Here is a 12,495-nt window from a genome sequence, read left to right as displayed (position 1 = left end):
TCAGTTCCCGTGGGGCTACAGGTGGGCACCAACTCTGTCTACAAAGGGCAGTGGTGCCGGGTACCCAGAGAGCCTGCAGGAGCGTAGCAGGGAGCAGGAATCCAGAGGTGAATGGAGGCCAGACAGGCCCCGCATGGCAGGAAAAATAGTAGATGAGAGTGAGCTTCCAAAAGCGCAGGCAGAGATGGCAAGAAACCCAAATTCTGTTTGGCCCAGGATCTGGGGGTTTCAGGCTCATTGGACACTGTGGGGATAAAGGTATGGAAGCTGGCTAAAGAAATTTCATCCAGCAGACCTTACTAAGGAGAGGACCGTGGGAAGACGAGCTCTGACTCTGAGGACACCATCAGGAAGAGACCTACCCAGATAAGGAAGGAAGAAGATGGAGGTTGCCGGCCACTGCTGGATGCAAGGTTCAGCAAGACTGTGTCCTAGAAGGAATTCATGCCATGCAGGGGTATGTAGAGAATACAGATCTGAGGGACTTGTCTGGCTAGCGTGGAGCAGCAATCACCTCCAAACTCTATTCACCTCTAAATCAATTCCCCATTTAAGACCTGCCATGCGTTGAAAGCCCCAGGAAGGAGGACGATAACAGGACAAACACACAAAGAGGCTGGGACTGCATGGAGCTAATTGGTAACACTCAGAGGGGGTTATGTCATCAATTTCACTCCCTGCCCTCCAAGGGAGATAGGGTAGCTGCAGTGGTGCTGAGGAACTGGAGCCACCCAGCTCTTAGGAGGTGGCCCTGTAGAATTTCAAGCGTCTTGTTTTAAGGAGGGAGAATCTTGAGTTCCATTTGGAAAAAGCAGCCCTGGTGTTTAATGGTACCACGACTGAGTGACTGGGCATGCATGCGTGCATGCTGGCAGAACAACAGTGAGCAGGGGGCTGCTGGGCGGAATAAAAATTTTGATGGGTCAATCCAACCCCATTCATCTGACTCTCTGCTTCCTGTGAAATTTGACATTAATGTGGCTTCCCAAGCTGATTTTCCTTCCAGCAGCAGATTGCGCTGCCAGCACAAGTCAGCTAGCATCTTGACTGCAACCTCTGTGAGAGGCTCTCAGAGAAAACCACCTGGCTAAGCCATCCCCAAACTCCTGACACACAGAAACAGTGAGATTAAAAATGTTTGGTTTTTTAAGCCAACACTTAGTGGGACCATTTGTTATGACACAGTAGATAACTAAGACATACTCATGTTGCCTCCACAGTTGGATGACATAAATTTGATCTCAATTCTCAAGCCATTTTTCAATTTTAAAAATTGTTAAGAAAATACACTTCTAAGATAAATCACTATAGTATGACTGAGGATAAAGAAGACTTCCAGTTTTTGAGGTCCTTGATTTTCTTAATAAAGAATTTTGATAGATTTAAACCATACTCACTATCACCAAACTGCACAATCTGGAAATGTCCCATATTAATCCAAGGACTCTTGAGAGTCCCCTGGACAGCAAGGAGATCAAACCAGTCAATCCTAAAGGAAATCAACCCTGAATATTCACTGGAAGGGCTGATGCAGAAGCTGAAGCTGAAGCTCCAATACTTTGGCCACCTGATGTGAAGAGTTTACTCAATAGAAAAGACCCTGATGCTGGGAAAGACTGAGGGCAGGAGGAGAATTGGGTGGCAGAGGATGAGATGGTTAGATAGCATCACTGACTCAATGAACATACATTTGAGCAAACTGTGGGAGGTGGTAAAGGACAGGGAAGACTGCCATGCTGCAGTTCATGGGATTGCAAAGAGTCGGACATGACTTGGGAACTGAACAGCAACAATAGCAACGAAACCACAGCTAAACACAGTTCTGCACAGGACTGCAGCTCAACGCAATCTCAGTCCCTAACACTGAATTAAGGTTATTCCAGATTGCTAGTGACCTCAAGCACCTGACAGAAGCAAATAAAGATCATTTTAAAGGAAGAGATCATTCCAGGTCTGTATTACGAAGGAAAAAAGAACAATTCTGTGCCTGCCATTTGTAATAGACACTGCACCTAAAATGTAAAGAAACAGAAAGATTTAAAGAAACATGATGGAAAGAGATATGCAATTATTAATCAGAAGAAGACCAGCTATCTATGTCAACGTCAGGAAAAGTAGACTTTATCTCCACTAGAAATAAAGGGAAGACTTCAAACAATAAAAGAAGATCATAATAATAAGAGTTTCAACTCATCAGAAAGATAATAATTCTAAATTTGTATGCTCTTACTATTGCTTCAAAATACATAAAGGAGAAAATGACAGAACTAAAATGAGAAATTGATAAATTTACAGTCATAACAGGAATTTTAACCCACTTCTCTTAGTAACTGATGGGGAAAAAAATCAGCAAAGACAGAATATGTGAACAACAAAAGTAGCGAACTTGACCTAAACCTGACATATACAAAGAACCCTACACCCATCTACTACAGATCTTTTCAAGCACAAACAGAACATTTATAAAAATTGACGTTATGCTGGGCCTTCAAAGGACTGAGAGGATGCAAAATACACTGGACAAAAAACTACTAAAATCCTCAATACATAGAAATTAAGAAATATACTTCCAAATAACCAATGAATTCAACAAGAAATTACTTGAAAATTAGAAAATATTTAAAAAAAAGAAAATTAGAAAATATTTTGAACTGAATGATAAAGAAAAAAAAAAACTACACATCAAATATAAGCCTTCTGGATTCTGGCAATTTTAACCCCAGGGAAAGTTACATAGTGTTTACTTCATGATAAACCACTGAACTGCACATCATTTGGAGGCACACTTTTTTGTCTGTGTGCTATATTTCATAATAAAGAGTTTCATTTTTTGTTTGTTTGTTTGTTTAAAAAAAAAAAAAAAAGAACATAAAGGGCTTCCCTGGTGGTCTAGAGGTTAAGCTTCCATGCTTCCACTGCAGGGGCAAGGGTTTGATCCCTGGTCAGGGAACTAAGATCCCACAGGCCATGTGTGGCATGGCAAAAAAAGAAAGAAAAAGAACATAAAAAGCAGAATTGGAAAAGAGAACAAAGGGCTATTGACAGGCCAGAAACTCTGAGAGTTTCTGAACGCTCTCAAGCAAATGGTCTCCAATCGAGAGGAAAGCCTATAAAGGCTAAGGACCCTGACCAGAAAATGACAAGCTCCTGAGACATGGTCAATTGGTTTCCCAGCCAAGCCCAGGGACTACTGCGGGCTCAGGGCAGCAGGGTGAGCCAGGGGCAGCTGGCAGGGCCATGTTGCAGACCTCCAGTTCAGGGCCTGACTTCTCACTGCCCAACACATCATCCTCCTGGCATCTGTTCCCAAGCTCCATTCTCACTACGGAAAATGGACTTTTTCTCTCTGTAGCCTCTAATGTGAGGCAGAGAAAGGAGAGCAACAAGTCCCGGCTAACATGGTACTAGCACAACAAACACAGAAAAACAAAGAAGATGCCCAGTAGATCCATGACATTCCTTAGCCTACTCTGCCTTCAGAACCACATCTTTCTGACTTTGTCCTTCTAGTAAACCAAAGATTCCGGTCACTTCCCCTAGAGCCGACTCGCAAAGCCGCTACCCACAGCTTCTATCCTGCAGGTTCATTTGGGGATAACAGTTCTAAAGAAAGGTGGGCTGTGTCTTGTGCCACCCAATGTTCACAGTTCCCTGCAGCCCTCAAAACACGGCCAGACTGCCTATCAGCTCCTGGCTCAGACACCCTGGAGGAAAGGCAACCTGTTCTCTTCCATGACCACTCACCACATTCAGCTCCTGGACCAAATCCCAGGTAGGTTAATTATCTGTTGCCTCAGGCAGGCTAATAAGTTGGTATCCTTTCAAGATGATACTCTTTAAATATTTATCAAACCTTTTTATGAACTTGGGTTTATATTTTCTATATAAAATATTGTGCCTAAAATTCACATAGAAACTCAGGAAATCCAAGATAATTTCAAATAATCTTGAAAAAGAAGAAAAAAGTTGAAAGATTCACACTTCCCAATTTCAAAACTTACTACAAAGCAACTGTAGTCAAGAGAGTGTGATACTGGCATAAGAATTTTGTTGTTCAGTCACTAAATCATGTTGGACTGTGCAACCCCATGGACTGCAGGACACCAGGCTCCTCCGTGCTTCACTGTCTTCCAGAGTTTGCTCAAATTCATGTGCATTGAGTCAGTGATGCTATCTAACCATCTCATCCTCTGTTGCTCCTTTCTCCTTTTGCCTTCAATCTTTCCCAGCATCCTTCCAATGAATAGACAGACAGATCAATGGAAAAGAATTAAAAGTCTGAAAAGAAACTCATGCATGTATGGCCAATTAATTTTCATCATAGGTGCCAAGACCATCCAATGACAATATAATGGCATTTTCAATAAATGATCCCAAGACAACTAGAAACCATATACACATGAATTAAGTTGGATCCTTTCCTCACGCCATATACAAAAATTTATACTCAAACTCAAAGACCAAAATCTAACAGTCAAAACTATAAGACTCTTAGAATAAAACAGAGTTAAATCTCTGTGATCTTGGATATGACAGTAGATGCTGAGATTTGACACCAAAAGTACAAGCAACAAAATGTAAAATGGATTAACTGGACTTCGTCAAAATGAAAAACATTTGTGCTTCAAAGAAAACTATCAAGAAAGTGAGTCAAAAAACCCACAGACTGAAAAAAATTTGTAAATAATTTATGATAAGGGACTAGTATTTAGCCTATACAAAGAATTCTTGGTGGTAGTGTTTAATCACTCAAGTCATGTCTGACTCTTTGTGACCCCACAGACTGTAATCTGCCAGGCTCCTCTGTCCATGAGATTTTCTAGGCAAGAATACTGGAGTGAGTTGCCATTTCCTTCTCCAGGGGATCTTTGTGACCCAGGGACTGAACCCACATCTCCTGCTTGGCAGGCAGACTCTTTACCACTGAGCCCTTGCAACTTAATAAAAAAACAAATAGTCTTGGAATCAGGGCTTCCCTCATAGCTCAGTTGGTAAAGAATTTGCCTGCAATGCAGGAGACCCCAGTTGGATTCCTGGGTCCGGAAGATCCACCAGAGAAGGGATAGGCTACCCACTCCAGTATTCATTGGCTTTCCTTGTGGCTCAGCAGGTAAAGAATTTGCCTGCAATGAGGGAGACCTGGGTTCGATCCCTGTGTTGGGAAGATCCCATGGAGAAGGGAAAGGCTACCCACTCCAGTATTCTGGCCTGGAGAATTCCAAGGACTGTATAGTTCATGGGGTCACAAAGAGTCCGACACAACTGAGTGATTTTCACTTTCAGTCCTGAAATTGGCTATTTAAGTTAATTTTAAATTAAATGGGCAGATAATCTGAATAAACTTTCGCAAATATATAATTAGCCCATAAGCATATGACAGATGCTCAATCGTGCTGGTCATCAGAGAAATGCCAGTCAAAACCATAATGAGATACCACTTCACATCTACTAGGATGGCTAGAATCAAAAAGCCAGACAATAGCAAGTATTGGTGAGATTGTGGAGAAATCAAAAACCTCAGCCTTGCTGATGGAAATGTAAAATGGTGCAACCACTCTGGAAGAGAGTTTGATACCTTCTCAAACAGTTAAACACAGAGTTGCCATTTGACCTAGCAATTCTTGTTGTTTTTGTTGTTCAGTCAACCAGTCATGTCCAACTCTTTGCAACGCCATGGACTGCAGCACACCGTGCCTCCCTGTCCCTCACCATCTCCCAGAGTTTGCCCAAGTTCATGTTCATTGTATTGGTGATGCCGTCCAGCCATCTCACCCTCTGACACTCTCTTCTCCTGCCCTCGATCTTCCCCAGCACCAAGGACTTTTCCAATGAGTCATCTGTTCACATTAGGTAACCAAAATACTGGCCTCAGCATCAGTCCTTCCAGTGAATATTCAGAGTTGATCTCCCTTAAAAATGACTTGTTTTATTTCTTTGCTGTCCAAGGGACTCTCAGCAGTCTTCTCTAGCACCACAGTTAGAAGGCATCAATTCTTTGGCATTCTGCCTTCTTTATAGTCCAGCTCTCACAACCATACGTGACCACTGGGAAGAGCACAGCCTTGACTATATGGACCTTTGTCGGCAGAGTAATGTCTCTGATTCTCAACACACTATCTAGGTTTGCCATCGCTTTCCTGCCAAGAAGCAATCGTCTTCTGATTTCACGGCTGCAGTCATCATCGACAGTGATTTTGGAGCCCAAGAAGAGGAAATCTGTCATTGCTTCCACCTTTTCCCCTTCTATTTGCCATGAAGTAATGGAGCCGGATGCCATGATCTTAGTTGTTTTTTTTTTTTAATATTTAGCCTTAAGGCAGCTTTTTCACTCTCCTCCTTCACCCTCATCAAGAGGTTCTTTAGTTCCTCCTTGCTTTTTTCTGCCATTAGAGTGGTATCATCCACGTATCTGAGGTTGCTGATGTTCCTCCCGCCTATCTTGATTCCGGCTTGTAACTCATCCAGCCCAGCATTTCTCATGATGAGCTCAGCATATCGGTTAAATAACCGTGACGGCAGACATTCTGGTCATACTCCTTTCTCAATCTTGAACCAGTCAGTTGTTCGTTACAGGGTTCCAGACAACTGTCGCTTCTTGACCACATACAGTTTTCTCAGGTAAGATGCTCTGGTACTCCCATCTCCCTAAGAGCTTTCCACAGCTTGTCATGATCTACACAGTCAAAGGCTTTAGTGTAGTCGATGAAACAGAGATAGACATTTTTCTGAAATTCCCTTGCTTTTTCCATAATCCAGCGAATGTTGGCAGTTTGATCTCTAGTTCCTCTTCCTTTTCTAAAACCAGCTGGGACGTCTACAGTTCTTGCTTTGCATACAGCTGAAGCCTAGCATGCAAGATTTTAAGCACGACCTTAGCACAGGAAATGAGTGTGACTATCTGCTGGTTAGAACATTCTTTGGTGCCACCCTTGTTGGGAGGAAGATTGACCTTTTCCAGTGCTGTGGCCACTGCTGGGTCTTCTTCGAGATTTGCTGACATAATGAATGCAAAACCTTTATTTATGTCCTCTAGGGACATAAATAGTTCTGCTGGAATTTCATCGCAACCACTGTATTTATGGGAAGTTCCCCTGGAGAAGGAAATGGCAACCCACTCAAGTATTCTTGCCTGGAGAAACCCATGGACAGAGGAACCTGGCAGGGTACAGTTCATGGGATTGCAAGAGTTGCACACAACTATCTTTACTAGCTTTATTAACAGCAGTGCTTCTTAAGGCCCACTTGACTTCACAGTCCAGAATGTCTGGCTCTGGGTGACTAACCACACCACTGTAGTAATCTGGTTCATTAAGATCTTTTTTTAATACAGTTCTTCCATGTATTCTTTCCATCTCTTCTTGATCTCTTCAGCACCTACTAGGTGCCTTTTTTATTCTTTATCCTTTATTGTGCCAATTTTGGGGGCAGAAAGTTCCCTTGATGTTTCCAATTTTCCCGAAGAGATCTCTAGTCTTTCCCCTTCTGGTGTTTTCTTCTATTATTAAACATTATTCACTAAAGAAGCCCTTCTTGTCCCTTCTAGCAATTCTGTTCCAAGGTATATATGCAAGAGAATTGAAAATATTTGTCCACGCGAAAACTTGTGTATGAATGTTTGTAGCAGAGCGGTATTCATAATAGACGAAAGACAGAAGCAATCTAAATGTCCATTAGTGAGTGCATAAACAAAATGTGGTATAGCCATACAATGGAATATGACTCAGCCATAAAAAAAATCAAGGAAGTATTGATACATGCTACAACATGGATGAACCTTGAAAACATTATGCTAAGTGAAAGGAGCCAGTCACAAAAGACCACGTGTTATATGATTCCATTTATATGAAATATCCAAAATAAGCAAATCTATAGAGACAGAAAGTAAATTAGTGATTGCTTAGAGTTGAGGGACGGAGGGGACTGGGAATTGGGGGGTAATAAACTAGGGCCTCCTTGGTGGCTCAGACAGTGAAGAATCCACCTACAATGCGGGAGACCTGGGCTCCATCCCTGGGTTGGGAAGATCCCCTGGAGAAGGGAAAGGCTACCCACTCCAGTATTCTGGCCTGGAGAATGCCATGGACAGAGGAGCCTGGCAGACTACAGTCCATGGGATCGCAAAGAGTTGGTCACAACTCAATGACTTTCACTTTCAAACTAACAGGTATAGTGTTTCTTTCTGAAGTGATAAAAATGGTCTGGAATTGACTGTGGTGATGGTTACACAACTCTGTGAATATGCTGAAAACCACTTAATTGTATACTTTAAATGAATGAATGGTAGGTATGTGAATTATATCTCAATAAAGCTATTTTTTAAAGCCAGCAAATATACTAATAAAATTAAAATATATAATCCCAAAGGCAAAAAAAATTATGAGCACCAGTAATGGCTTCTTCAAATTATACCATTTCTCATAAACAAAAATCCCTCTGGAGTTGTTAGGTTCAAGCTCTAGTTTACTTACTCCTCTCCCCTAAAGCCAGGCCATCTTCTACAAGGCAACTTAAACTATGGCCAATTAATGTTACCTGAAGGTGCCCTTAGTGGGAGACAAAGGTTTGTACTCATGCACACAAACACATAATACAAATACATAAACCACAACATATTCCATACAGTATTCTCCTGGAAAGGAATTCTGGAAATTTACCTCCTTTAACTGTTTGTGCTCAGGAAAACTACCAGCTAGGCAGTAGCTTCATCTGGGTCCACCCTGGCAAAACCCACAGCTAAAGGCCAGGAGCTACCTGCCATGCTGGGGGAAAGCCAGGAAATTGAGGAAAGCTTAGCAAAGACCTTCAGTTTAAGGGAGTCCATGGTGGCTGTTAAAACTGACTCTGAATCTATAGCTTCCAAACCTGGCTGATCATCAAAATACTACTTCTGTGACTTCTTGACTCTACCCCAAACCTGTTAAACCAGGATCTTCAGGAGAAGATTCTAGGAATCTGTAGGGGTTTTTGCTTTTGTTTTTTACTTTTATTTATTTATTTGGCTGCACCAGGTATTAGCTGCAGCATTCAGGATCTTTGTTGCAGCCTGTGAGATATTTTTGGTTGTTTTTTTACTTGCAGTATGTGAGATCTAGTTCCCTGACCAGCGATCGAACCTGGGGCTGGCATAATAGGAGCATGAAATCTTAGCCACTGGACCACCAGGGAAGTCCCTAGGAATCTGTATATTTAACAGGCTCTCCAGATGCTTCTAATTATTGGCCACATTTGATAACCACTGATAAGACTCCTCGTTCACAAGCAGACAAGCAAAGGTCATTTGGTGTACAAAGAAAACCAGCAGCCTGGAATAGGGCTGATTTTGTCAAGGAAACAGAGTTAATGCAGGAAACCAGAGGAAACTTTTCCAGTGTCTGTCCTCAGAGAGAGCTGAGAGGAGGCTACATACACGGAGCAAGAGGTTCCCCACCCCACCAGGTTCCTGCCTGCCTGCTGCTCACTCAGGGCACAGTCACTGGTTCACGCTGCAACCTCCCCTGATACCCACCCAACCCAGCCTGGAGGCCGTGGCTGGGCAGGGCATCCACTCCCTGCTGGGCTGGACTCTCCCCAGTTTCCCAGATCTGGCAAGGAGATTACTTCAATAGAGGAATACAGGCTGATACAAGGAAATAGTCCCACCACACTAGTAAGGAAATGAAATGAGTTACAAAGCTGTACATACAATAGGATCTCAATTTTGTTAAAGTCAGGCAGGCGCACACACACAGAAATAAGTCTGAAAGGATATAAACCATGTTAACAATGGCTTTCTCTGGGGATTTTCACTTTCTTCTTCTCACTGTGTTCAACAATGAATACATCGTACCATGATAATAAGGAGGAAAAACAATGAAACATATTTTTCACTTTTTAATCAGGACACAGCTAAGGTACTGAGGCCTCTGCCACCACAGCTCTCTGCCACTCTTTCCTGACCATCCCAGCCCCACCAACTCAGATCATCCCAGAAGCCTCCCTTGCCTGGTACAGCCCCACATCCCCATGGGGTTCACGAGAATGGCCTCTAACTGTTGGGAGGCTTAAGTGAGATGACGCAGGAAAGCACTTGGCATGTGGCATGGCAAAAGATAAACACGCAATAAATGGTGGCAGGTTAATCCCTCTTATTGTTATCCTCTGCCACCTGGACACATGAATTCCAAGATGCCAGAGCACAGGTCATTCCTAGGGGCCAAGCCACTGCTTTTCCACCACTCCTTCTGCCCCTGGAGAAGAGGCAGGTTGTGAACACCCAAGTGTACTGATAGAGGTAAGCCTCTGAATAGGAGAGCCAGAACTCCAGGGAGGGTGTAACTCCTTCGGTGCCCTGTCTTTGAAATGTGGGCAAAGTCCACTTACGTTGCACTAACTACTTCATCCTTCATAAAGAAAATTGTATAAAAGTTGTTTTGTACATGTACGTGTATGGCTGAATCCCCTCACTGTTCACCTGAAACTCCCACAACATTGTTAATCAGCTATATCCCAATACAAAATGCTTTTGGTGTTAAAAAAAAAATCTGTTTTGAAGTGTTTTTTCTTTTTTTAATGTTCTAGATATGGCATCTCAGAAGGCTTGAGCTTAGGCACCAACTGTCTCACTGGGAGACCTTCATCTCTATATCTTAAGCCTTCAGAGAGGAGATATAACTCCCTCCCCACAGAGTTGCAGAACCAGTGAGGAGACAAGGGCTGCGAAGGGCTGCATCTTAGATCAGGGCTAATTAATCTTCACTCTGGGGACTCTGGAGGCTGGCTTTGCCCAGATCATTGGGAAGGTTGCTGCCCCGCTGTTACTGGGGGAACTCGGCTGTACTATCTAGGCATTTGGGAGCAGGTGCCTACTGCCCACTGCTCCAGTCCCCAGGGCAGCCCTGTGAACCTTCGAAGAGCCAGGTAACTCCTGGAGGAGAGAGTCCTTCCACCCCTGCTGAGGGTCAGGTGTCCACGGGAGCCACCACACTGCTGCGCCCAAGGTGAGCCCGCTGGAAGCCAAGGCCCCCTGGGCTGACCTGCACCTGTCTTGTCCCTGAGCCAAAGAAAAGAGGACCCAGATATCAAGATGTAGTAACAAGACCTTGATTTAACCCTGAGCAGCTCACTAATGGGAAACTCAGCAGTGGCAGACCGGATCTCTCAAGTATTAACTGGGCATGATTATTCCAGCCAAGAAAGCCAGCAGCAACTACCCTGGACACCAATGGCCAAGCAGTAGGTGGTGTCCAGAGGATTGCTCGCTTGAGCCTGTGCCCTGAGCCCCTCCTGGATGACCACGGGAGGCAGATGCTCCCGGCCTCACCTAGCCCCTAGGGAGCTGCCCTCTCTGGGCATGCGGGCAGAGCGAAGCCACCTCGGGCGGCGCACTTACCAAAGGTGGTGAGATAGAAGGACAAGCCCGGCTGGGCGCGCCGGCTCCCGAGGGAGACGCGGTGCAGGGAGCACTCCATGGCGGCGGCTCCGCTCCGGCCGGGCCAGGGCGAGGGCGCCTGTAACTCGAGGCGTCTGTGTTGCTCCCAGTAACCCAGGCAGCAGGTTCACCCGCCCCCGCGCCAGTGTCGCCGCCGCCAGGCGGGAGGCCTGCTGCAGCGCACGTTTGAACCGGCGGCGCGCCGGGTTCTGATTGGCCCGCGCGGGTTTGAATGGGGAGATTTCCACCTGACCGAGCCGCCGCGGGCAGAGGGGAAGGAGGCGACCGCGGGCCCTCTGCAACAGCAGCACGGCGGCCGGGACAGGCCAGGGACCGCGGTCCTCCAGGTGGAGCCGTGGACGGGCGACCCTACGGGGGATCGGGGCTCTCCGCCCCGGGCTGGGCTGCAAGTACCAGCCCTATGCCGGCCCGCGACTCCTGACTTGCCCACGCCTGGCACCCTCAGACCAGCAATTAGCCAGGTTCAACATGCTTTGAAGTTCAGACCAGTAATCACCCTCCCTAAGCAAGGACAGAGGAGCACACCCCTGGCCCAATGCAGTGGGAACTGAAAAAATTTTCTGCATGCTTGGACCCCTGACCACCCCCCACCACCACCACCACCAGCCAGGCTGCAGGCCCCTTCCCTGATCCCAGCCCCTCCATCTCTTTCTTGAGCCTTCTCTTGGGTGGGAGCAGCCTGGCACAGGTCCAGACCAGAGCAGCTTCCTCCAGCCAGCCTCATGGCCCACCATCTGCAGCCTGGTGCCAGGAGACAGGAGGACAGGCCCCTAGCACCTGAGAAGACAGAAATGCACGGTATGGTGCATGGAGGGTGTGGATGTGCTCAGTAGTATCCGGCTCTTCGGGACCCCAAGAACTAGCCTGCCAGGCTCCTCTGTCTATGAGATTTTCCAGGCCAGAATACTGGAGTGGGTTGCCATTTCCTACTCTAGGGGATCTTCCTGACTTAGGGATCGAACCCACGTCTCCTGCATTGGCAGGCGGATTCTTTACCACTGCGAAGCCCACGTGAAGGGATAGGCCCTTTCAATCTCCTGAGTGGTGGGAGGAAGCAGAGCTAGAAG

General features: G+C 45.5%; 1 protein-coding gene across 4 annotated transcripts in view; it reads right to left on the bottom strand.

Moving 5' to 3' along the window:
* RGS3 (regulator of G protein signaling 3) overlaps positions 1–11,589 on the bottom strand; it is a 135,648-nt gene extending 124,059 nt beyond the window's left edge. For all 4 annotated transcript variants that reach the window (XR_005721004.1, XM_040239729.1, XM_040239736.1 and 1 more), the window contains exon 1: positions 11,369–11,589. Coding sequence is in view for 3 of the 4 variants with exons in the window: in XM_040239729.1 (XP_040095663.1) it covers positions 11,369–11,447 (79 nt within the window). In the remaining variant the exon portion in view is untranslated. The remainder of the gene's footprint in view (positions 1–11,368) is intronic.
* Positions 11,590–12,495: the final 906 nt, after the last annotated feature.

This window comes from Oryx dammah, unplaced genomic scaffold (genome assembly GCF_014754425.2).
Source record: "Oryx dammah isolate SB20612 unplaced genomic scaffold, SCBI_Odam_1.1 HiC_scaffold_1, whole genome shotgun sequence".
NCBI classification, from domain to species: domain Eukaryota; kingdom Metazoa; phylum Chordata; class Mammalia; order Artiodactyla; family Bovidae; genus Oryx; species Oryx dammah.
The sequence above is the reverse complement of the archived record's forward strand: the minus strand, read 5'-3'. Positions and strand labels throughout refer to the sequence as shown.